The 25,808-nt window shown below is 45.1% G+C and overlaps 1 protein-coding gene across 1 annotated transcript in view; it reads left to right on the top strand.

The window, feature by feature from the left end:
- Window positions 1-25,808, top strand: part of VIT (vitrin) — a 94,454-nt gene that overhangs the window by 62,891 nt on the left and 5,755 nt on the right. Inside the window, 3 exon segments of the mRNA XM_007468388.1 lie at window positions 3,330-3,477; window positions 16,894-16,997; window positions 20,962-21,188. Coding sequence (XP_007468450.1) covers window positions 3,330-3,477; window positions 16,894-16,997; window positions 20,962-21,188 — 479 coding nt within the window.

Below are 25,808 nucleotides of genomic sequence, written 5' to 3'. Positions count from 1 at the left end.
AACTCCCGCCCCCCCCCCCCCCCCGCCCCCGCCCAGCCGGATCTACTGAATCAAGCAATTCCTTTGCATGCTAACCCCTTGAGAAGCACCGCCTGGAGTGATTCCCAGGCATCTTTATTTATTGAAGCTGCATAAGCAACTCTGATACTTATCCAGGGTTAAGAAACACTGGCCTAATATACTGGCCAACAAAAAGCATCAATCTATAAAATTGTATCACGTTGAAGAAAACCAAAGCAATTAAGAAAATTGGCAGATTGATTACTGTAGACACTCTGTCTTACCTTTTCTTCCTCCTGCTGCAACCTCAGTGACCGTAATAAATTGCTCATGCTGGACATTTCATAACCCAGTACTGTCCTTTCGTATTGCTGTTGTCATCTTCACATCAGCATGTTTTTATGTCTGTATGAGAAAGCCACTAGGGTCTCAGTGAGCACATGCCCTGAGCGGGAGCCATTGTCATTAAAACATTCTTGGGAAGGAGGAGCAAAGGTGATCCCAATAACAGCCAGCAGGCTAATGAGTGAAGAGAACAGAGGAAACAGAGAAACACCTCATCTCCTTAAAACCTATGAAATCAACACGTCAATCCTGAGCACAGTTCAAGATGTAAGAAATAAGGAGAGGGACTTCCCTGGTGGCACAATGGTTAAGAATCCACCTGCCAGTGCAGGGGACACTGGTTCAAGCCCTGGTCTGGGAAGATCCCACAGGCCGTGGAGCAACTAAGCCCGTGCACCACAACTACCAAGCCCGTGTGCCACAACTACTGAAGCCCATGTGCCTAGAGCCCGTGCTGCGCAACAAGGGAAGCCACCGCAGTGAGAAGCCCACGCATCACAACAAAGAGTAGCCCCTGCTCGCCGCAACGAGAAAGCCCACGCGCAGCAACGAAAACCCAACGCCGCCAAAAATAAATTAATTTTTAAAAAATAAGGAGAAAAAATGGTCTAGGAAGACCTAACATAGATGCTACAAAACATGTACGCTTCATTTAAAAAGAAAATCCCCTGTGGCCCTTACTGTAATTGTTATTTTTTTTAAAAAAGGTTTTCATTTAAAAAGGCATATTGAACTATAATCTGCTGACATCTGAAGGAAAACCTCTCTTCAGGGGTGCTTCTCAAACTTTAATGTGCATAGGAATCACCTGGGGATCTTGCTGAACTGAGATCTGATTCTATAGGTCGGGGTGGAGCCTGGGAGTCCGTCTACATTTCCAGCATAGGTGCCAGTGGGCGGCAAGCCCTAAAGAGCACCACTGCCACCTGCTGGCGGCAATTCACATCGCAAGTCCAGACATAGGAAAGAGAGGGTTGGCCCTGTGTGGGGAACATGCCAAGCCATAGAGCAGTTCTGCCTCTCTTTTGCTTTATCCCAGGCTTTAGTGGCATCTCTAAACTCAGCTCCTTGATTTTATTTGCTTCTTCCAATCTTCATCTCGAGGAGCATGCTTGAGCATAGACAGTTTGGGGTCAGCAAAGGACAGGGGAAGCCAGCTGAACAGGAAGAGACGGCAGGTCCTGACCATCCAGGCACACAGGGTCTAAAAGCTTGTGAGGTCCCTAGTGAGCCGAGGCACTGATTCCAGATGGAGCAGAGTCAGCCAGGCCCAGAGAGGCCCCTGTCATCGCCTACTTCTCTGGTTTTGATTGCCATGCACCACAGCAACAGAATAAAGCATGTTCTCAGAACTTTTTCCCTTAACCTGCCCATTCTGTAGTATCACTCTTTACTAAATATTTCTCATCAATTCTGCTTAAAACTGTATCAACTCATGTTCATTTCTTGCTTTCATTAAAAATATATATCCCTCCCTGCCACGGAGCTGCTTCTTTTGGGGAATGGGAGGACGCCAGTCCCATGGAAGCAACACAATGCAGAGAACAGAAGTCGAGAGCAGCCTCATGGGCGATTGTGTGGCAGCTTAGAGATCCAGGCTGGTCTGGACAGCTGCACCCTTCCCACACAGGGCAGAGCTGGCCCCCGTGTCCTCCTGGACACTCCAGTCCAGAAACTTCTAATTTTACTGTCTCTCTTTTTCACCCATGGAACTCTGCTTTGAAATATTTTTGTCTCCCAAATTGCAGTTGGTAAAAGAACTCATTCCTCATTTTTTGTTAATCAAGGGACTATATACCTCCCAATAAGAAACTTCTGATCAGCACTGAATAATGAGTTTTATCATCCTGAGATGATATAATTTCAGTCGAGAGCAAAGAAGACACCAACTTGGACTTCCCTGGTGGCGCAGTGGTTAAGAATCCACCTGCCAATGCAGGGGACACGGGTTCAAGCCCTGGTCTGGGAAGATCCCACATGCCGCGGAGCAACTAAGCCCTTGCGCCACAGCTACTGAGCCTGTGCTCTAGAGCCCGCATGCCACAACTACTGAAGCCCGCGCGCCTAGAGCCCGTGCTCTGCGACAAGAGAAGCCACCGCAATGAGAAGCCTGTGCACTGCAACGAAGAGCAGCCCCTGCTCGCCACAACTAGAGAAAGCCTGCGCGCAACAACCGAAGACCCAACGCAGCCAAAAATAAATAAATAAAAGACACCAACTTCTACTTGCTTACGTGGCTTTCCATCAATTCCTTTCAGCGTTTGAAAGTTTGAACCAGCTTGCAGCCCCACCATCCCCCTGCCTTCATCCTAACCTTCATCTACTTGCAGAGGTCCCAAGATCCTAACCAGAGCTGTCCTAGTCTTTATTACAACTAAAAGAAGGGGCAAAAATCTAAGGTAGCTACAAATAAGAACAGGTATCTGTCGATACAGGTGGATAATTTCTATGGTTGCCCCACCCAGGGAAGTGAAGGATAAGATAAGTAGCCATTTCTCAATCTACACTTCCTGCCCTCCCCTCAGCACTGGCCCTGCAGGTTCTTCCCACCTTTATAGAGAGCCAACACACAATTCTAAAAAGTTAGGATGGGAGTAAAAGACCATAAGCTCCAGGGACTCAGTCTGGGTGAATGCCCGCATCTGGGGGTCTGCACTTATATGGTCTGAACTAGGAGACCACTCTGAGGGCCTTCTTAGACTTGACTGGGAGGTCCCTGCTTCTGAAGTCTGTAACTGTGGCTGATACAGAGACTTCTACAACAGTCATGGAAATAAGTACCAGCCCAGTGTCCAGGACCTTGGTGCCTGGTGAAAATCAGTTATGGATATAAATAAATAAGTATACCTTGCATCTTGCTACTTTTTTTTTTTTTAACTTTCTTTTCGTTGGCATCTCAGGGGGCTCTGGTGGAGAAAGCGGGGAGTGAGCATTGAATGCAATGAGAGAGAAGCAGAATAACAGAGTCCCTTTCCATTCCTTAGGCTGCAAAGTTGACTTGTCATTTTTAATTGATGGGAGCGCGAGCATTGGCAAACGTCGATTCCGAATCCAGAAGCAGTTCCTGGCCGACGTTGCCCAAGCTCTTGACATTGGCCCTACTGGTCCACTGATGGGTGTTGTTCAGTACGGGTAAGTACTGCTCTGAATTCAGAAATCAAGGGATGTCCCATGCTTAATTTTGTGCCAGAAAAAAGTACCGACACATCCTAGAGCACAGCAGACTCATCCTCTTCCCTGATACAAAGGTAAATGAAAGAAACCGAAGCAATCCAGGTGCCGCTGAAGAAATCTGAGGCTTCCAGAAGGAGGGACAAGTTAATCCACACTTGAGAGTAAATGGCATTTGCACTCCTGACTGGTAGAGAGAATATTTGTTTGGGAATTAAGAGAGCCGAGTTCAAGTTTTTGCTCAGCCAATAACAAGCTGCGTGGCCTTGGGCTAGGCCTTCACCTCTCTCACGGTCAGTTTCCTCATCGAGGCTGGCCCCCTTTCAACCCTGACTATTAGAGTATTTGTTTGAGGGGCCCGTGTGCTCCACCTATAGGTGGGATGCCCAGAAAACATGGTGGTCTAAGTTGAACTTTCTCCTTTCTCTGGACAACCTTAGGCCTCTACACTGGTACTGGGAAAGCTCACCCGGCAATGCGGAGGACTGGGTGGGGGGAAGGGATGGCCCCCAGCACTCGCCCAGGTGACTGTCCCCAGTCCACTTTACTCTTCTACATAGGGTAGAAATTGAGGGCGCATACTAACATCCAATCTCAACTTTTCTCTCATTGGGGATAATAAGTCAATCTTATTTCAGATGTAATAGATTTCTCGCTAAAGCAGATATACAGATATCAACTGAAAATAAATAGGCAATCAAAAGCGTAAACAAGCACAAATCTCAAATAGCAGGTGGGCTTTTGATCAAGAGCCACTAAGGGCAGGATAACTGTCTCACTTTCCACAAAGGACCTCGGGCACAGCCCGCCCGTCCTCCCAGATCTGCAGCTTAGCCTCGGCCGTGGACACTAACCTAGGCCTTAGTACCTCTTGTTCAGAGGCCACGGCCTGAAAAGTAAAAAACACACACCTGACAACATCTGGGGCTGTCTCTGGTCCCTTCAAATGTTTCCCGGGGACATCCCAGAACAGCATTTTAACCGAGCTTGTTATGTCACAGACACTAGAATATTTAGTTTTGAGATGTCCAAAGAAATAAAATGCTTTATTTTTCATAAGAACCTATAATGTTTGTATTTTTAGAATTAAATTCCAATAACATATTTAGCACTATCTTCTATTTCTGTGAAGGAAAATAGCTAAGTGGCACTTATATATAGTCAGAGCCAAATATATGAAAATAACCAATTGCTACACATGTTAATTCTCAGTGTCAGATGTTCTGGAGGATTTTAACTTGAAATAGGAAAATACGTGGTTTTGGTCATTGTTTTCTTGTTTTCGAGACGTCAACCTATTTTCATTCCTGTGTTACTTTTTAAAGTTAGCAGATGAATAGCAGGCTTCTCTGGGGAGGAAATGTAAGCGTTTTAGTGCCAGATGTTCCCGGTCAGTTTTATTGGGGGGTTCAAAGCTTGGTATGTCATCTTGCATTAAAAATAGCTGCTTTAAAAGCTGTGTATACCAAGGTTTATAGGAGAATATGAAAATAAGGTGATAAATATGTCAAGGAAAAGAAAAATGGCAGGAGCATTGTGTTGTGTGCTGATGGGAACATGGATTAAAGAACAAATGTAGCAGGGAAGGAAAAGATTCAATAAAGACCCCTTCCCTTCAAAAAGACATTTTCTCTCACGTGTCCCTAATGTCATCACCATTTACAGAGAAGAGTTTACCTCCATGCTTTCCAATGTCACTTTCTAAAAATGCCTTCCCTATTCATCTTTTTTTCCATCCAGGGTCCTTATTCATTTAAAGCCCTTAAGGGAAATGTGTCTGTTTTCCTTTACTTCATGCTCATACAAACCGATCAATCATCTTCACCCTCCTTTGGCCACGGGGTGGAGTGGAAAGCACAATGAACTGGTGACAGGACGTCTTGAATTCTAGCCTTAGCTCCGCTGTGTGACCCTAAGCAAGTCACCTAACCTCTCCATGTAAGAGCTGCCATCTCTACAGTACAGGCCGGTCGGACCAGATGATCTATTAGGGCTCTGCCAGCCCTGTTGTTCTGTAATTCAGTGACTGGCTCTGTACTCAGAAGACATCCAATCAATGAATGTTGGGTGAACATGCTGGGTGAGCATCCTCTCCCTTCCAGCCTCAGGTTCTGATTAGGTGGGTGAATGATCAGCAATGAAATGCTGGCTGCACAGAGGTTATACATCCGTCAGGGGAATGTGGGGAACACAATCAGTTGGAGAGAGGCATTAGGAAGGTGTGATGAGGCTGAAGGGGAAATCCACACACTCAACTGAAATTGCTTTTATTTCAGCCACCTGGGTGGCTCCCATCCAGCCTTTCTTCAGCAAATGGTCTTAGTGCGAGAGAGGGCAGGGGGTGGGGTAGGAAAGGGTATGGGGGCAGAGGTCGATGCAGACATGGGGCCAGTGTTCCTGGAAAAGGGCTTTCCAGTGCTTGGCTGGCTGGGAAACTGATTCCTCTACTGGTAATTTGGGTTCTCACCGGATTCTAGTGCCCAGCTCACAACCACAGGGAATCAGCCCTGCTCTCTCAGAATCACAGAGCAATGGGGCCTTAGAAAGCTCCTGGTTCCACCTCCTCGTGTTACAATGAGGAGACAAGGCTCTAAAAGAAATGACCACCTTGGCAAGAACGAGCACTCAAGGTGAGACTGGGGTTGGAAAGGAGCTGGCCAAGGTTGGAGGACTCCCAAGCTCAGAATTTCTCCTGCTCTCAGGCCTCTCCCCTCTGTCACCGCTGCCGTGGGTCCACATGGGAGACTCCCCCCAGAAGATTCCTTCCCTTGGTTTTCCTTAGAGCTGAGGCAGAACTTAGACTTTTGAATTTGGAATTTAGAAGACTCATACTATTAACAGGAAACAGAAGGCAAATAAGAAATTAAAATACGAGAAGGATAAAAATGACCTGATGTACAAAATGCTCGTTCTGTATCCTGATCAGTAAGCATCCTACACAAAGATATTTTGGATGCAGGAAACAGAAAACCAACCCAGGCAGGCAGGTGAAGGGAGAGTGATGTCACAGGACTGGCAAGTCTTGGTCATTCCCTCCCTAGTCCTTTCCCTGCATCTCCTCGTCTCTCTGCTTGTCCACTCCGTTCTCTCCTCAGTGGACAGCGTCATCCCCTGCCAGGCTCGTGGTTTCTGCTCCTCTGTAACTTTCCCCTTGCCCTGGCTGGGCTCCTAATTCTGGTTCGGACCAGGGGGAGCCCTTCAGCCCCTGTGGTGCCAGCATGCTCCCTCTCCCACATCCCCCTACCCACACCTGCAGAGGCTCGGAGCCCAGGCCCGCGTTAACCTTTCAGCAAACACAGCGTTCCTTCCACAGTCATCACGCACCTCCAGTAAGAGACGCAGCGTATGACACAGATGCAGAGAGGTTGAGTGACTTGCCTAAGAACACACAGCTAAATGCATGACCACTGGGGAGAGCAGAGATGTTAAATCCTGGGTCAATCCCTAAAATGTCAAACCAAATTGACTTCAAGATTTTGCTCCTCTGCCAAGAAAGCTCCTGATAATGGAGGCTTTCCACCAAACTGAGGACAGAGACACGGCTGAAGACAAAGCCAAGGCTCAAGCCCCCATCTCGCACACATGTTCTAATTTACAGTTAAACAGCCAACATGCTTGTGATTGCGCTTACGACCAACAGGAACATTAAGAGGCCAGATGAAAACATGGCCAGAGGAAGTCGCTGTTAGGTGAAGTCTAGCAAACAGAATAAGGAAGAGAAGCTGCTCACATTTTAGCTGCCACCTGGATCCCCAGGGGCTAAATGTCCGCTGGACCTTCCATAGGATTTTGTTTTTATCCCTGATTTCAGTATAAATGGAACAGGATTGCACAGGTTCTTTTGAACTCTGTAATCAACCCTAGGATACCAACACTGGAAAACAGATGTAGAATAAAGCCAAGTATCGGTTTCTCTTCATTTCAAAGTGAAATCCGTTTTTCTTTGCTCACGGTTCTCTGACAGGCGCCCCATGTTTTGGCTCTGAGGTGGGCTGCATCTCTTTACATTTTTACTTCACAGCCCACCCAACTCAGCCTTGACTGAGCACCCTCAGCTGAGCCTCCCTTCCTGCCCCCCCAAAGCGGGAAGGATGCCCAAGGGCTCCCGTGGATCAGCTGAGCCACTGAGTGTGGGGCAAGTAGAGTAGGGAGAAGAAACGAGGTGTCGGGTCTGGTGTGATGGGCAGAATAATGGCCGCAAAGCTGCCCACGTCTGGAACCTCTGGATGTGTTACCTCCCAGAGCAGGAGCGGCTTTGTGGATGTGGTTAAAGTCAAGGACCCTGAGATGGGGAGATTGTCCCGGATTACCCAGTGTTCCAGTTTAATCAGCTGAGTCCTTAAAAGCAGAGAACTTTTCGCAGCTATTATCAGTTGGAGGGAGTTGTGACTTCGGAAGATTAGTCGGAAAGATGCGACAGCTTTCTTTGAAGCTGGAGGAAAGGGGCCCTGACCAAGAAATGCAGGCTGAAAATGCAAGGCAATGACACTCTCTGTCTGTCTGTCTGTCTGTCTGTCTGTCTTCTCTGTGTCTGTCTGTCTGTCTGTCTGTCTGTCTCTCTCTCTCTCTCTCTCTCTCTCTCTCGAGCCTTCAGAAAGAAGCAGAGCCCTGCCAGGGAGACCCAGTTCGGACTTCTGACCTCCAGAGCTGTAAACTGATATGTGTGTTGTTGAAGCCCCTAAGTTTACAACTGAGATAGGGAACTAATACACCTGGCAAGGAGGACCATTCTGTCACATTTCCTTGAGCCTGCAGCAAAGGAAGGAATGGGAGGGGCTGGGGCATGAGCCCTGGCTGGAGGGGGCCTGGGAGTTGCAAGTCTCAGCACCTCAGGACTTCAGAGCAGGAAGGGACTGCCCAGCCCCGACTTCACATTGTGATCCCCAGGGGAGCTTTTAGAGATGCTGATGCCTGGGCCCCATCCCAGCCCTATTAAACCAGAATCCTGCAAATACCCAGAAGCTGGCCTTTTCATCTATAATTCCAATCTGTAGCCAAGGTGAGAATCCCCAACTCCCCAAGAGGGCAAGGGACAGCTCGACTTCCCAGGTGAGAGGGCAACACCCGGCCGAGCACAGGTCTCTCCAACTGCTGCCCCGTCCTCTCCTCACGCCCTCAGCCTACACTGCCTTTACAGGAACTAACAGGACCTGAACAGCCACCTGACTGCCTGAGAGGGCTCTCCAGGGCCTAATGGCACTTGCAAAGACCCCCCTGCCACTTCTCTCCCAAGGCAGGTGAACCCTTGAGCCACAGGCCTCGGGGACACAGTCTCAGAGCTGAATGAGCTGGGAATACGCTCACACAAGAATCTTATGTTCCCCACCACGCAGTTCTCCCAGAGGGACAAAGGAAATGAGGACACTGCCCTCGACTTGCACCACTTATACTCAACGGTTCCCCTTGACCCACCATCGCACATCGCTGGGTCTTATCCCAGTGCCCCCCACCCAAGCTGAGATCATTCTCCCTGGACTCCTGGACCATTCTGCTAGAGAAGCAGGTGGCCACCCCCATGCACATTAGAACCACTTGGGGAGCATCTGAAAATCCCAGTGCCCAGACCCAACCTCAGATCGATTAAATCAGAATTTCTGAGTGTGGGACCCAAGCGTCATTCATTTTTAAAACTCCCCAGGCGATTCCATTGCACAGCCGGAATGTGAAGGCACAGATATTCCCACGGGGCTGTGCTCTCATCTGGTGAACGCTGTGTCCCGGGCCCCTGCTGTCTCCCGCCAGGTTGCCACCCTGGGGCTACAGGAGCTCCACCCTCCTCCCTCCTCTCAGCCCTTCTCATGCTGCTCCACACTTATTTATCCTCCTCCCTTCCCCTTCTCACTGGCAGCCCCACAGCGGATGTTCTTGACTCTTACAGCATATCTTCTAAGACATTGCCACTCAGACTGTGATCCACGGCCTCACCTGGGAGGCTGTTAGAAAGGCAGAACCTCGGACCTCACACTCAACCTGAAGAATTAGAATCTACATTTTAGGGACTTCCCTGGTGGTGCAGTGGTTAAGAATCTGCCTGCCAGTGCAGGGGACACAGGTTCGATCCCTGGTCTGGGAAGATACCACATGCTGTGGAGCAATTAAGCCTGTGCGCCACAACTACTGAGCCTGAGCTCTAGAGCCTGTGTGCCACAACTACTGAACCCGCATGCTGCAACTACTGAAGCCCGTGCACCTAGAGCCCGTGCTCCACAACAAGAGAAGCCACCGCAGTGAGAAGCCCGTGCACCACAATGAAGAGTAGCCCCCGCTCGCCGCAACTAGAGAAAGCCCTTGCACAGCAAGGAAGACCCAAGGCAGCCAAAAATAAATTAAAAAAAAAAAAAAAGAATCCACATTTTAACAAAATCCCCAGGTGACCAGGTGAAATGGCTAAATTTGGGAAGCACCAAACACTGTGTCTGTTGCCAAGACATTCCGTGTCCCTGGACTTACATAGCCCAGCGACGTGGTAACAGAGAGCAAAGCCAAACAGCCCCCTGGCTCCAGAGTAATTCTTAGATCACATTTACTCATTCACATTTCCTCCAGCAGGAAGACGCTTGCAGATTAATTTTCTATTTTTTGGTGGAGGGGTGGAATTACTGTGGCTAATTACCAAAAAAAAAACCCTACTCCTCTAAAAACAAAATTTGATTATAAGACTCTGTTCCACGTCTCTGATCCTAGGAAATGTGAGAAAGGCCAGCGTCCTTTCAAAAGGGGCTAGTTGTGCTAATTCCCTCAGCAGGTCGGCCTGGGCCCCATGCTCAGTCCTTTGTAGGGAGGGGCAGAATCATTTTCACTCCGAGTGGGTAATAACCTCAAGGGACAAGTCTGCCACCTGACCTGCAGCCAGCAGCATGTCCTTAGGCAACCAGGGTCACCCTAGAACATCCTCCTGAGTTCACAGGCATGGTTCATCTCAATGACTAAGTCCATAAATCATCACACTTTAGCATTAATTGAAAGGCTAAGGATAGTCATGTTATTTTATTGTAACCTTAAGGTGATGATGCCTTGTTGTAGGAAACAGTTTCAAAAGGTTCTTGTTATAGGGAATATGGTTAGTTAATGTGTCTCTACTGGCATAAAAATTCATTTGAGAGGCTCACTCTATGTGACTCAAAGCGTTATGGGGTAAACCAATAGACTCTGGGACTTTAACCAAATGGGAACCTTAGGACTGAAAGGGCCTCAGAAGTCCTCTAAAATCCAGGGCTTCCCAAACTGTCCCAAGGATGGGATTCATCTGGATCCCTTATTTTAAAAAATCCCTATCCCCAGCCCAGACCTACTGAATTGAGTTTCTGCTGGGAGGAGACCTGGTAACCTGTGTAGTTTAACAGGGTGACTCAGGTGAGACTTGTCATCAGGGAGGCCTGGAGACACTGATGTTCTGTCCAGTTCCCTGCCCCCAGGCCCCAGCCTTCCTAGGAATCACCTGTGCCCATCTCTAACAGGCATTCTTTCTTCTCACACACTTGCAGGATAGTCCTTTCCTATTGCATGAATTATCCCTTTCTATGCATAGTCAAATGCTGGCTCCCTCTCATTTCTCTTCATTAGTCTTAGCTCTTTTTCCAAACATAGAACAATTTGATATTTTCTCCTTGAGCTGTAAATCTTTATTTTCTTCTCTTAGTTTCAAAGGAAATCTTTGATATCACTGAGGGAAAAAATATGTTTTCCTTTAATGAGATCTTCTAATAAAATTACAAATTAAAATGTTGCTTACATTAAAATATAGTGGCACATGGGCTTCCCTGGTGGCGCAGTGGTTGGAAGTCTGCCTGCCAATGCAGGGGACGCAGGTTCATGCCCTGGTCCGGGAGGATCCCACGTGCCGCGGAGCGGCTGGGCCCTTGAGCCATGACTGCTGGGGCTGTGCGTCCGGAGCTAGTGCTCCACAATGGGAGAGGCCACGACAGTGAGAGGCCCGCATACAGCAAAAAAAAAAATATATATATATATATATAGTGGCACATCTCTTTGAACTTTTAAAATAATCTTCATCTCTGAAAAGGCACCAGGCTAGGGGTAGGGATTTTTTTTAAATAAAAGTGTTCTCCTTTTATTAAAAAGAATCCCTACCCCTAGCCTGGTGCCTTTTAAATAAAAGGCCACCAGCCCATATATCCTAAAAAAGGACACATACACCCGTGTGCTCTGGTACTGAGAGCTGCCACAGTCCGCAGGTTAAAGACTTACCATTCATTCCTATAATTTAATTACATTACATTTTAACAAAGATTTATTGAGTGTTTACCACGGTCTAAGCACTATGCCATTTGCAGGGGATACTAATGTAAAATTCATCTAAGTGGTTTGATTACATTTGCCTGTAAGTCCCTTGGTGGATGAGCTCTGCGGCTTTACTCCTAATCGTAATTTTAGCAACTGGAAAGAGTTTCAGAGGTCCTCTGATCCAACCTTTCAATTCACTAAAAATAAATAACTGTGATAGAGATTCTGTTCTTTGGGACTTCACCAGCTAGTAAGGGAGGCGATATTTTTAAGAGAAATAACATTAAAGAAAATGAAAAGCATCTATTCATTGGGTATATGAATAGCTCATCTGTCTGCTTCTGAAGATAGATTCATCTACCGCTATGATGTAATAGGGGAAGAGAGTGGAGTGTGGAGCTCAGAGGGGAGTGTTCAGCTCTACCCGGGATGATCTAAGAGAGGAGAGGACATCTGAGCTTCCTCCTTCCCTCCCTTCCTTCCCTCCTTTCTTTCCATAACTCTCTATTACCCCCTGTATGCTAAGCACCAGGGATAGGAAACACTGGGACATAGCACCTGTTCACAAGTAGGTTACAGTCAATCTTCATGATTTACAGATCCCATATCTACAAATTCACCTACTCCCTAAAATGTACCTGTATCTCCAAAATCAATACTTATGGCACTTTCACGGTTGTTGTGTGGACATGCACAGAGAGGGTATGAAATATACAACATTCCCAGCTGAGGTTCAACAAGGCGATGCTCTGCCTTCTAGTTTCAGCTCGTTACTATAAACAAGTGTCCTTCTCACAGTCTATTTAGCACCTCATGTTTCTGCTACTCATTGGTGATTTCACTATTTTTAATGGTCCCAAGTGTAGTGTTGAAGTGCGATCTAGTGTTCTAAGCACAAGAAGGCTGTGAGGTGCTTATGGAGAAACTGCAAGTGTTAGATAAAATTCCTTCAGGCAACTTACTGTGCTGTTGGCCATGAGTTCAATAATAATGAATTGATGATTTGGTATATTCAGCAAAAAAAAGAGGAAATTTGTTGATCTGTGTGTGATCAACAGAATTGATCTGCTCCAGAAAGTGCTAAAGTACCTAATATCTACAGTGCATGATGAAGCTATGGAAAAGCGGCTGAAGTTAGGAATTCATGAAATGATGACTGATTTTTTTTTTAAGCACAGTGGATAGCACTGTGAGACTGAAGGCCAAAACATTTACAGTAGCACTACCCAGGGTCAAGAAGATGTTAAACCCTTCTCAGTATTTCATTATACGGAAAATTTGCATATAATTATTTGTAAGAAACTTATATATTAAATTGGGTACCTTGAAACAGAAACATACATAAAACAAGTTTATATACTGATCTATTGATGAAAATGTGACCAGAGGCCCACAGGAACATGAGCCCATATTTTCCCTAGGAGCAGTGGCTCAGAACTTGCTAATTTGATGTTTGCAGCAACTTTATAAAACATAACTATTGCAGATAACAAGACTTGACAGAACATGTAGTGTGGGAAAGAGGTGATCAATCACTCTACAAAGTGATCGACATTCAGACAGCCTCATGAGCAGGGGAACGCTATGGATGTGACTAGGTGACTAGCTTCCACATTTAAATACTTTTTCTGCAAACACTTTTGAAAGAAAATTTTATATTTTTGCTTTTGAAATTATGTGTCTACGAGCAACACTTAATTTACGATCAGCTATGATTTCTTCACAATCGTCAGACACACTCAGGAAATCTTTCAAAGTGAGAAAATCTAGCCTCAAAATCATTTTCAAATGTAAGTAGAGTTAAAAATTTTCCAGTTAATGGGGCATATATAATATTATGTTTGGTAGACGATTACATAGTTGTTATTGTCAATATCAATTTCGCAATTTTCTATTTTATAGCTAATAATACTTTTGTTGTTTCAACTCATGCTTTTTTTTTTTTCCAGTCCCTGAAAAGTTCATATTCCTTGGTTACCAAGGGTAGATCCAGACTTTGGGGACTCTGAAGCTTATGTAGCTTGGGGTCTCTTTTAAGAAAAAGAACACAAAATTACAAATACAAAATTAGGCCCCTTGGAATAAGTATCATTAGGATCCAAGTTAATCCACCTCTGATAGGCACTTAGCACCTGTTGGATAAAACATCCTCTGCAGAGGCCACTGTGGTGCAGGAAGACCAGGTAGGAAGCTATAGCCATAGTTCAGGAAAGAAGATCATAGTCCAAACTTGAGGATGGAAAGGATGAGAGAGACACAAGAAATATTTAAGAGGTTGGTGTGACAGGAATGCATATTGCTGGGACGACTTGATGAGTCAGAAGAGGGACTACGGAAGGGGATATGGGTGGTTTGATGGAGCAGATATGGAAGATAATTGACTTCAGTTTTGGAAATATCAAAGCCAATGAGCCTGTGGACCACACCCAGGGACCACAGATGTATGGAAGTATTCCAGATGTATGGAAGCCTTTTATTTATTCTGAGGTTCAAGAGAGAGGACTGACCAGTGTGCAGGAAACAGCTGTTGGCATATGAATGGTCGGTGAACCCCAGGTGGCTGAAGTTGATGAGATCCCCCAGGGTTGTGCATAAATTAAGAAGGGATGCATGAGGGAGATAGCACTGCCGGGAACATCAGCATTTAGAGGTAGAGATGCACAGAAGAGGAAAGAAGAAATGTATGTCTCTTTAATACTGTTAATGGAGTGCCTGCAGGTACCACATACTGTGCGAGGTGTCCTCAGCTAGAGGAAGCAGTCAGGCACAGAGGTTGTCAGCTGGGGCCGGGGCCCAGGGAGACAGGTAGCTCGAGCTTGGAGGGTGGGCACAATTGGGGTTTCCCAGATGAGGGAACCGATGAGCAAAGGCACAGGGCTAGAAAACCAGGAAATAGTGAGTAGCTCATTCTAAGTAGAATATAGGTGAGAGAGAGAGAGAGAACGGTATGAGCCTGCTAGGTTGGAATCAAGTTACGGATGGGCTTTGAAAGCCAAAATATGAAGTTTAACAATAGGAGTCTCGGATGATTTTGAGCCAAGTTTTACAGTTAGAGCTGAACATGAGGAAGGGTTCTCTAGCAGACAGGCATATACCCAAGCATTGCAGAGACTGACATAGAGACTCATAATAGAACCAGCAAGAAGTAAGGGGGCCTGAACTCAGAGGGTTGCACAGAAACACAGAGGAGGGGATAAAAGCAAGTGCTCCAGACAGAGGAACTTAGGAGACGTGCCTGACAGGTCCCATGGGTCCTATGACTGAGCAAGTAAAGACGGGGTCCAGGTTTTGAGCCTAGACGGCCAGGAGACAAGTACAGCAGTTACTGAAATTGATCTGTGAGAATAGAAACTGGAAGGCCCTGGAGCCCCAAGGGAAAGAAGACTAACCGTGAAAGTACTAGAGTTCCTTCGCTGTGATTCCCCCTCCCTGGGCCCTGAGCAGTGGGGTGTGTTAAAGCAGCCTCGGTTCGGTTCGCAGCCTTGGCATGTGGCTTGATGGTGAGGTCGAGCTCAGCCAGAATGCCCACATTTCTCTGTTCTGCACTTTGCTTTATTGTGGTTGTTCGTTTGTGTTTAATCCTAAACCAGAACTTGGTTTTCACCTGGTGGCTTTTCATCTGGTTGGATTTTCCCCCAACACCCACCCTAGTTGAGCTTGTCTTAAACTTTCCTTGTCTTCGCTGAAGGTAGTTGGTCCTCCCAGTTTCACATCACCTCTCGCTTAGAGAAGTGGACTTCTGGGCAGTTTGCTTTGGTTTTGCCCAAGAACCAGTCTGTGTCCCTCATATTCACTAATGAGATGGAGGACAGAGGGGCATCCTTCCAGCCTCTTTCCAAAGTCTCCTCTGACATAGATCACCTTGTGACAGCTAGGAGGGTCGGATAACAGGGTAGGAGCAGGGGAGGGGAGGGAGGCAGAGGATGTCTCCTCTCGGGTCCTGGGGAACTGGCTTCCTGGTGACTGCACTGCCAGGTTCCCCAAAGGACTGGCTGAGAATCCACTGTAGGGCCTGGGAATTCCCACCCGAAACTGCCGAAACCTGCTTCTTCCTGGATCTACTCCAGGTGTTTATGGAAAGACTTGCTTTGAAAGGTCTCCCTCTCCCTCTCCTTGAAGACTTAGTAATCTGCAGCCAGGACCAGCTACAAAATTTGCAGTTCCACATTTTCAAAAAGTATTAAGAATTTCAAGACAGCAGCATCAGAGCACTGAAGCAAGTGCAGGCTCTTTTGGAGTTGGGGGCTCCGTGTGACCTTAGAGGTCACACCTGCACGAAGCGCTGCCAGTGGCTGAGTGTCAGTGCTTTGAGAGATGTGATTTCACTGTGCATCCCCACTTCATCCTGAGTGTGACCACACACATCCACCCCACGGAACCCTCGTCCCTCCTGACACACCTTCCACCTGGTCATGAAAGGTATTCCACACGCCCTGCTCAGCTGCTCCCAAGCCTGTTAACCAAGGAGACTCTGCTCTAGAGAAGGGTTCTCATTCTGTTTCTCCACTTAATTCACTCCAACTCCTCTCCAGCTAACCTTTTTCAGCCTTCAATAAAATAGATGTTGACCTTCCAGGTAAGATTTGAATATTCTCACCCAGTCACAGGAGCCACAGAGTGTGAAAGATGAAGGGATGTCTTCTCCTTGACACGGCTGTTAAGATGCAGTTCCAGTGCTGGGGTAACCCGGGGGTGGCTATCAGCTGAGGCTCTCTTCCTGGAAAGGAGGGTCTGGGGCAGCCTGGGGACATCCTGACATTTGCAAAATCCCACTTGACAACAGTCCTGCTCTTTAACAACATAAACCTTATGATCTTTATTTTTATCTAGATGAGGAAACTGAGGCCCAGAGAAGTTAGATGACTTCTCAAGGTCACACAGTTAGGAAACAGCATAGTCAAAACTAGAACCCACACCTTCGGAGCCCTGAAACAGCCCAATCTTCTCTACACACACTGTGGAGGACCCAGTCCTCCCATTACTTCTGTCCACAGTGGGGCATTTTATAAACACTAGCTTAAGGCTTTGAAGCAGCTTCCATTCTGTTCATATCTAAAACAATCAGCTCTGATTTCTGCCTTCCTCAAAGTGTAATAACTTTCCAGCTAATTTTTATTTCTTGTTCTGAATCTTCAGAGACAACCCTGTTACCCAGTTTAATCTCAAGACTCACATGAATTCCCGGGATCTGAAGACAGCCATAGAGAAAATTATGCAGAGAGGAGGGCTTTCTAATGTAGGTATGTGATCCGGGTGCCAATCTTCTTGCTACCATGGTTCTCTTTCTGTGTGGTCGTCTGCTAACATGCTAGATAGAAAAAGGAAAAAATCAAAATAATCCATCAAGAAATGACTCACAGAATATCTGTATCTTTCCTCAAGTATTATCGTGGATTTAGGGGGCAAAAATCATTACCACACACATGCTGGAGAGTTCTAGCACGCCGGGTTCCTCAGTATGGCAGCTTTCTTCAGGACAAGTAGAACTGCAATCATGACTATCCCAACTGTTCTCCGAGTCATCAGCTATTTTTCATTATATTTTGTAAAAACTTTTTTTTAATAAAAATAAGTAAAATTTGTAACCAGTTCCATTCAGGAAGCTCCACAGTGCCCCTTGGGAGTATTTTTCTAATCAGCTCCTGTTATAGTAATAACTGTGCAAAAAGAGACATGTTCTTTGTTTCAAGCTGAGTCTCTATCTGATCCTTGGTGGTGGTGATGGGGTGGGGTGGCAGTGGGGTACCAGAATTCCAAGGTCAAGATCTAGTCCTCAATGGGGCAGATCCAGAAACTCCATTTTATCAGTTCCCCAAAGGTGACCAGGCATTAGGAAACAGTTTCACACGAACCAAGCTCAAAGGCCACCAATGAGCCCATGCCAGTGTACTAATTTATAAATGGTTGTCTGGTTTTGGGGGCACTGGGAAGGCTGTCCACTTCTTGGGGAACCTGTCTGTACCATTGCAATCCAGGGAAACGGAGAAGTGAGCCACAGTTGCTTGACATGGAGCACGCACAGGGAATAGAACTATCTTTGAAGGATCATCTTCAAAATTACAGTAAACCTGATTAATTATTTCCCTCTCCACCTCAGTGTTTGTCTCTGTAGACCAGTGTATTAGTATCTGGCAAATGAAGAACCTTTGATCTCTGAACAAGTCTAAACAAACACTGGCCAAGTCACTGCTATCCAAGACACAAAATCAGTATTACCTCATCAGGAACATGATAGAATTGATGTCTGATTTTTCAATTTAATACTTATATCAGTGAAATTCCAGTAATGTATCATGCAGTAAAACGTTAAAACTTCAGGGGCTTCCCTGGTGGTGCAGTGGTTAAGAATCCGCCTGCCAATGCAGGGGACATGGGTTCGAGCCCTGGTCCGGGAAGATCCCACATGCCGCGGAGCAACTGAGCCCGTGCGCTACAACTACTGAGCCTGTGCTCTAGAGCCCTCGAGCCACAACTGCTGAGCCTGCGTGCTACAACTACTGAAGCCTGAGCACCTAGAGCCTGTGCTCTGCAACAAGAGAAGCCACCGCAATGAGAAGCCCGCGCATTGCAACGAAGAGTAGCCCCCGCTCGCCGCAACTAGAGGAAGCTTGCGTGCAGCAATGAAGACCCAACGCAGCCAAAAATAAAATTTTAAAAAGAATTGTTTAAAAAATAAAAACTTTAAAACTTCAGAAGACATTCTGTTTCTTGATGGGATTAATAAAATCGGCATAAAATCATTCTTTCAGTGGGTAACATGTTCTATCTCTGCCCTGTATTGATCTGGGTTTGGGTTTAGAGAACTGAACCCATTCCAGCTGGTTTAAGCAGAAAGGGATTTATTTCAGGGTATTAAATGGTTTTGAGAATTACTGAAGAAATGGACTCTAGGCTGAGCTTTCGGAGATGGCTTCCCAAGGCTTCTTGCAGAACCAGGACCTCCAAGGAGCTGTACCTCTTCCAAGATCAGGAAATTGCTTTCTCAATTCTGCCACCACAGCCTCTTTAGGAATCTGCTTCAGCCAGGAAGCCACCATGATCAGGAAGTTTCTGCTATAGCTGCCAGCTACAAAACCATGCCTTGCCTGCTCCATTCACAGCCAGAGTGAATGCTCTGCACCCTACGTTCTCAATACCAAGGAAGCTGGTGACCAAACATAGGCGCCTCTGCTAACACTTCCCTGGAGAAGTCAAACACTCTACAGACTTGTCAGCAGAAACAGCAGAATCAAATCTCATGTGTGTGCATCATTTCATGAAACTAAAACAAATCCAGAACTAGCTGCAAGGAAGTCTCAACAATGTAGTTTTCAGATTTCCAGCCTCTGCTTTCAAGACATGCTGGAAGGTGGATGGAATATGTATTGAGCACAAATTGACCATGACCTCCAAATTTAAGATTGGTGGGGTCAAGGTGATCTGATGGCTCCCTGCTCTGTCTACAGGCAGTTAACATTAAACCAGGGGGGACTGCTGGGTGCCTTGGGCCTTGAGGGAAATCAGCCCCAGCTGTGAAAGCAGTTCTCGGCAGCCAATGTTTCCCTTAGCAACTGTGTTCTATGAAGCCAGCTCACATGGGTTCTCCGAGACATTTCTCTAGCAACTGAGTATGTAACCATTTGATCCTTTCATTTGTCAGGTAAGATTACACTAGCCAGTGGAGCCAGGATGCTGGCCAAAACCAAAGAAGCATTGAGTGTAATGTCATTAACCCTAATGTCTTAAGAAGGTAGCTCTTAACTTTTATTTTGATTGGGGACCCCTTTGAAAGCTATGGCCCTTGTACCCAACTAAATACTTATATACACAAAATACTGTGTATAAATTCAGGGGATTTGTGGGTACTCACCCCCAGTGCCCCAGGGGATCACAGAGCCCAGGTTAAGAGCCCTACCTTACTATATGCAGCTATGCTGACTCTAGAGTGACCAATCATCCCAGTTTGCCCAGGGGCATATGGGGCTTCCAGTGCTAAAACTGGGAAAGTCCTGGAAAACTGGGACAGTTGATCACCCTCCTTGATTCCAAAAAATTTCATAAGACCCTAGACAGTGTGAAGTATATGCTTGAGAAAGCCATGCTGGGAGGCTGTGCTATCCCTCTCAGCTGTTGCTCTCAGCTGAGGCAGGTTGTCGTCATGGAAACCTAGGCCCAGAGGCCCCAAATGACCCACCCAGGCCTACATGGCCAGTAGGCGGCATAGCCAGGCTAGAACACCTCTCTTAGTTCTTAGTGGGTGCAGCGCGTCCTGAGCCAGCCAGACCTGTGCCCCTGGTGGAACTAGACACAAGATTCCACTGAATCCAGAATACAGCCTTTCCCACCCAGCGGCTGCTGGAGCACCGGGCTCACCCCGAGCCACCGTAGCCCAAGGAGAGGCTCCCGTCACTTCAGCTCCCCCCACCCCACACTCTGGGAAATGGCACAGGGGCTTAGTGAGGTTGGTTCCAGCACCCAGGCAAAGAACGGACACTTTTGTTCCTATGAAAATTTTTCTCATCTGTTTGCTGGTCTTTAAAACTTTTATTTTTTGAATTTAATTTTTAAAATTGAAATACAGTTGATTTACAATATTAAGTTAGTTTCAGGTGTGCAGCAAAGCGATTCAGTTATATATTTTTTCAGATTACTTTCCATTATAGGTTATTACAAGATACTGAATACTGTTCCCCGTGTTTTACAGTAAATCCTTGTTATCTATTTTATGAATAATAGTTAGCATCTGTTAATCCCATACTCTTAATTTATCCCTCCCCCGATTCCCTTTCCTCTTTGGTAACCATAAGTTTGTTTTCTATGTCTGTGAATCTGTTTCTGTTTTGTATATAGATTCATTTGTATTATTTTTTAGATTCCACGTGTGATATATAATATTTGTCTTTGTCTAACTTACTTCACTTTTGGTAATGATAATCTCTAGGTCCATCCAGGTTGCCGCAAACGGTGTAAAACTTAAAAAAAAAAAAAAAAGAGAATTAGAAGTTAAAGGTTTAAAATGAAACGGGAGGGAAACGGCTAGTGGTGATGGTTCCATGACATTGTGAGTGCATTTAATACCACTGAACTGTACACCTAAAACTAATTAATGAGATTAAAAAAGAAAACAAGCCAACAAGGGAGGGAATGAGTATTTTTCTGCATCTCTTTATGCTGCTATGATCAGTCCCATGATCATTCCAAGCACGAGTTTTCTTTTTCTCCCAGGCCGGGCCATCTCCTTTGTGACTCAGAACTTCTTTTCCAAATCTAATGGAAACAGAGGCAGTGCTCCCAACGTGGCCGTGGTGATGGTGGACGGCTGGCCCACGGACAAGGTGGAAGAGGCATCAAGGTTTGCAAGAGAGTCAGGAATCAACATTTTCTTCATCACCATGGAAGGTGCCTCTGAAAATGAGAAGCAGTACGTGCTAGAGCCCAACTTTGCAAACAAGGTATGTAAGTGGGAGACCCACCCAACATAAGAATTCCCTGCACTTTGCAAAGCTGTAACAGCCATCCAGGCTGTGTCTCTTTTTCCTTCAAATGGGTGTTAAGCTCACTTCTAGGTAGGAGGGCCTCCAGTGAGAGACTAGTAAGTCTGGAACCTGGAGTTATCCTCTCAAAGCAACCCCCCACCCCACGACCACCACCATGTACCTGATGAACTGAGGCCCAGCATCAGCACCTTGGGAGGAGCAGGGTCCCCAAGGTCTCACAGTAAAGACTCCCCTGACCTCCTCCTATAGCCCCAGGGAACCTCAGCTGGGCAGCCCAGCAAGCCTTCACACGAGCATGCACACGGGCACACATGCACTGCAAGTTAACTAATTAGATAAACAAGAAAAGGGTATTGAATCAAGTCAGGGAGATGAGGATTTCAAACTCAGCTGCCCCTCAGTTCTGTGGAAATGCCTGGCAGGAGATGGGAGCAGAACAGATGGGGATCCAGGCTCTCACACCCATCCCCCCAAAGCAGCCCATTTTTTGTATATTTTGTACAGTGGGACCCCACATAAATCTTCCTCCAAAGACAGGACCCCCGGTTTAAAAAGGAATGGAAGAGAGAGGGCAGACAGCAGAAGCAAGAAGAACTACAATCCTGGAGCCTGTGGAACAAAAACCACATTCACAGAAAGAGAGATGATGAAAAGGCAGAGGGCTATGTACCAGATGAAGGAACAAGATAAAACCCCGGAAAAACAACTAAATGAAGTGGAGATAGGCAACCTTCCAGAAAAAGAATTCAGAATAATGATAGTGAAGATGATCCAGGACCTCCCTCAGAAAAGGAATGGAGGCAAAGATCGAGAAGATGCAAGAAATGTTTAACAAAGACCTAGAAGAATTAAAGAACAAACAAACAGAGATGAACAATACAATAACTGAAATGAAAACTACACTGGAAGGAACCAATAGCAGAATAACTGAAGCAGAAGAATGGATAAGTGACCTGGAAGACAGGATGGTGGAATTCACTGCTGCAGAACAGAAGAAAAAAAAAGAATGAAAGGAAATGAAGACAGCCTAAGAGACTTTGGGACAACATTAAACACAACAACATTCGCATTATAGGGGTCCCAGAAGGAGAAGAGAGAGAGAAAGGACCCGAGAAAATATTTGAAGAGATTATAGTCGAAAACTTCCCTAACATGGGAAAGGAAATAGCCACCCAAGTCCAGGAAGTGCAGCGAGACCCATACAGGATAAACACAAGGAGAAACACGCCAAGACACATAGTAATCAAATTGGCAAAAATTAAAGACAAAGAAAAATTATTGAAAGCAGCAAGGGAAAAATACCAAATAACATACAAGGGAACTCCCATAAGGTTAACAGCTGATTTCTCAGCAGAAACTCTACAAGCCAGAAGGGAGTGGCATGATATACTTAAAGTGATGAAAGGGAAGAATCTACAACCAAGAATACCCTACCCAGCAAGGATCTCATTCAGATTCAATGGAGAAATCAAAAGCTTTACAGGCAAGCAAAAGGTAAGATAATTCAGCACCACCAGACCAGTTCCTCAACAAATGCTAAAGGAACTTCTCTAAGTGGGAAACACAAGAAAAGGACCTACAAAAACAAACCCAAAACAATTAAGAAAATGGTAATAGGAACATACATATCGATAATTACTTTAAACGTGAATGGATTAAAGGCTCCAACCAAAAGACACAGGCTTGCTGAATGGATACAAAAACAAGACCCATATATATGCTGTCTACAAGAGACCCACTTCAGACCTAGGGACACATACAGACTGAAAGTGAGCAGATGGCAAAAGATATTCCATGCAAATGGAAATCAAAAGAAAGCTGGAGTAGCAATACTCATATCAGATAAAATAGACTTTAAAATAAAGAATGTTACAAGAGACAAGGAAGGACACTACATAATGATCAAGGGATCAATCCAAGAAGAAGATATAACAATTATAAATATATATGCACCCAACATAGGAGCACCTCAATACATAAGGCAACTGCTAACACCTATAAAAGAGGAAATCAACAGTAACACAATAATAGCACCAACGGACAGATCATCCAAAATGAAAATAAATAAGGAAGCAGAAGATTTAAATGACACAAGAGACCAGATAGATTTAACTGATATTTATAGGACATTCCATCCCAAAACAGCAGATTACACTTTGTTCTCAAGTGCGCATGGAACATTCTCCAGGATAGATCACATCTTGGGTCACAAATCAAACCTCAGTAAATTTAAGAAAACTGAAATCATATCAAGCATCTTTTCTGACCACAAGGCTATGAGATTAGAAATGAATTACAGGGGAAAAAACGTAAAACACACAAACACAGGGAGGCTAAACAATACATTACTAAATAACCAAGAGATCACTGAAGAAATCAAAGAGGAAATCAAAAAATACCTGGAGACAAATGACAATGAAAACACGACAACCCAAAACCTATGGGATGCAGCAAAAGCAGTTTTAAGAGGGATGTTTAGAACAATTCAATCTCACCTCAAGAAACAAGAAAAATCTCAAATAAACAATCGAACCTTACACCTAAAGGAACTAGAGAAAGAAGAACAAACAAAACCCAAAGTTAGCAGAAGAAATCATAAAGATCAGAGCAGAAATAAATGAAATAAAAACAAAGAAAACAATAGCAAAGATCAATAAAATTAAAGGCTGGTTCTTTGAGAAGATAAAATTGATAAACCATTAGCCAGTCTCATCAAAAAAAGAGGGAGAGGACTCAAATCAATAAAATTAGAAATGAAAAAGGAGAAGTTACAATAGACACTGCAGAAATACAAAGGATCCTAAGCGACTACTACAAGCAACTCTATGCCAATAAAATGGACAACCTGGAAGAAATGGACAAATTCTTAGAAAGGTATAACCTTCCAAGACTGAACCAGAAAGAAATAGAAAATATGAACAGACCAATCACAAGTATTGAAATTGAAACTGTGATTAAAAATCTTCCAACAAACAAAAGTCCAGGACCAGATGGATTCACAGGTGAATTCTATCAAACATTTAGAGAAGAGCTAACACCCATCCTTCTCAAACTCTTCCAAAATATTGCAGAGGAAGGAACACTCCCAAACTCATTCTATGAGGCCACCATCACCCTGATACCAAAACCAGACAAAGATACTACAAAAAAAGAAAATTATAGACCGATATCACTGATGAATACAGATGCAAAATTCCTCAACAAAATACTAGCAAACAGAATCCAACGACACATTAAAAGGATCATACACCATGATCAAGTGGGATTTATCCCAGGGATGCAAGGATTCTTCAATATACATACATCAATCAATGCGATACACCATATTAACAAATTGAAGAATAAAAACCATATGATCATCTCAATAGATGCAGAACAAGCTTTTGACAAAATTCAACACCAATATATGATAAAAACTCTCCAGAAAGTGGGCATAGAGGGAAGCTACCTCAACATAGTAAAGGCCATCTACGACAAACCCACAGCAAACATCATTCTCAATGGTGAAAAACTGAAACCATTTCCTTTAAGATCAGGAACAAGACAAGGATGTCCACTCTCACCACTATTATTCAACATAGTTTTGGAAGTCCTAGCCATGGCAATCAGAGAAGAAAAAGAAATAAAAGGAATCCAAATTGGAAAAGAAGAAGTAAAACAGTCACTGTTTGCGGATGACATGATACTATACAGAGAATCCTAAAAATGCCACCAGAAAACTACTAGAGCTAATCAATGAATTTGTTAAAGTTGCAGGATACAAAATTAATGCATAGAAATCTCTTGCATTCTTATACACAAATGGTGAAAAATCTGAAAGAAATTAAGGAAACACTCCCATTTACCACTGCAACAAAAAGAATAAAATACCTAGGAATAAACCTACCTAGGGAGACAAAAGACCTGTATGCAGAAACCTATAAGACACTGATGAAAGAAATTAAAGATGATTAAAAAAAAAAAGGAAAGGAAGAGGATAGGAGGGAGGGGTGGGGGTTGCCCGCCAGCTTTAGTGTTCTGTGTCTCCAGATCTCCTAGGGCTCAGCTCCCTGCACGAATCCTGCACTTCATTGTCCTTGAAATTCTCGTCTCCCTTAACCTCTAGGACATGGTGTGGCTCTTACTTCATTTGCTCTCTCCTCTTTTCTGTCTTGTACCCTAAGTGTAGACTTCCCCAGGGCTCAGTTCTTTGCCCTCTCCTCTGCTCTCACTAGGTTTTCTCCCTCCAGAAACTCTCCCAGGGCCACAGCTTCAGCCTTTGCTCACAGGCAATGACACACTCATATGTCTCCCTCCCTGGTCTCTCCGGAGCTCAATAGCCATTTGTTTCCAGCTGATTGACTAGTCTCCACCCGATGTCCCCAAGAGCCTTAAACGTTACATGCAAAATGCCAAGTGCATCATCTTTCCCACCCAAATTCTTTCCTCCTCTGGACTGTACATACGGGCCCCACAGCTGTCTCAGACACCCAGTCACCCCAGGACACCCTGTCAGCTCCCGTGTCACGTATCTCACATCTGTCCACTCTTTGCCATGCCCAATGCCACCTCCCCAGTTCAGGCTACTACTTTACA

Source organism: Lipotes vexillifer, unplaced genomic scaffold, assembly GCF_000442215.2.
Source record: "Lipotes vexillifer unplaced genomic scaffold, Lipotes_vexillifer_v1.1 scaffold1149, whole genome shotgun sequence".
Classification (NCBI taxonomy): Eukaryota; Metazoa; Chordata; class Mammalia; order Artiodactyla; family Lipotidae; genus Lipotes; species Lipotes vexillifer.
Note: the sequence above shows the minus strand (reverse complement) of the source record. Positions and strands in the feature narration are given on the sequence as shown.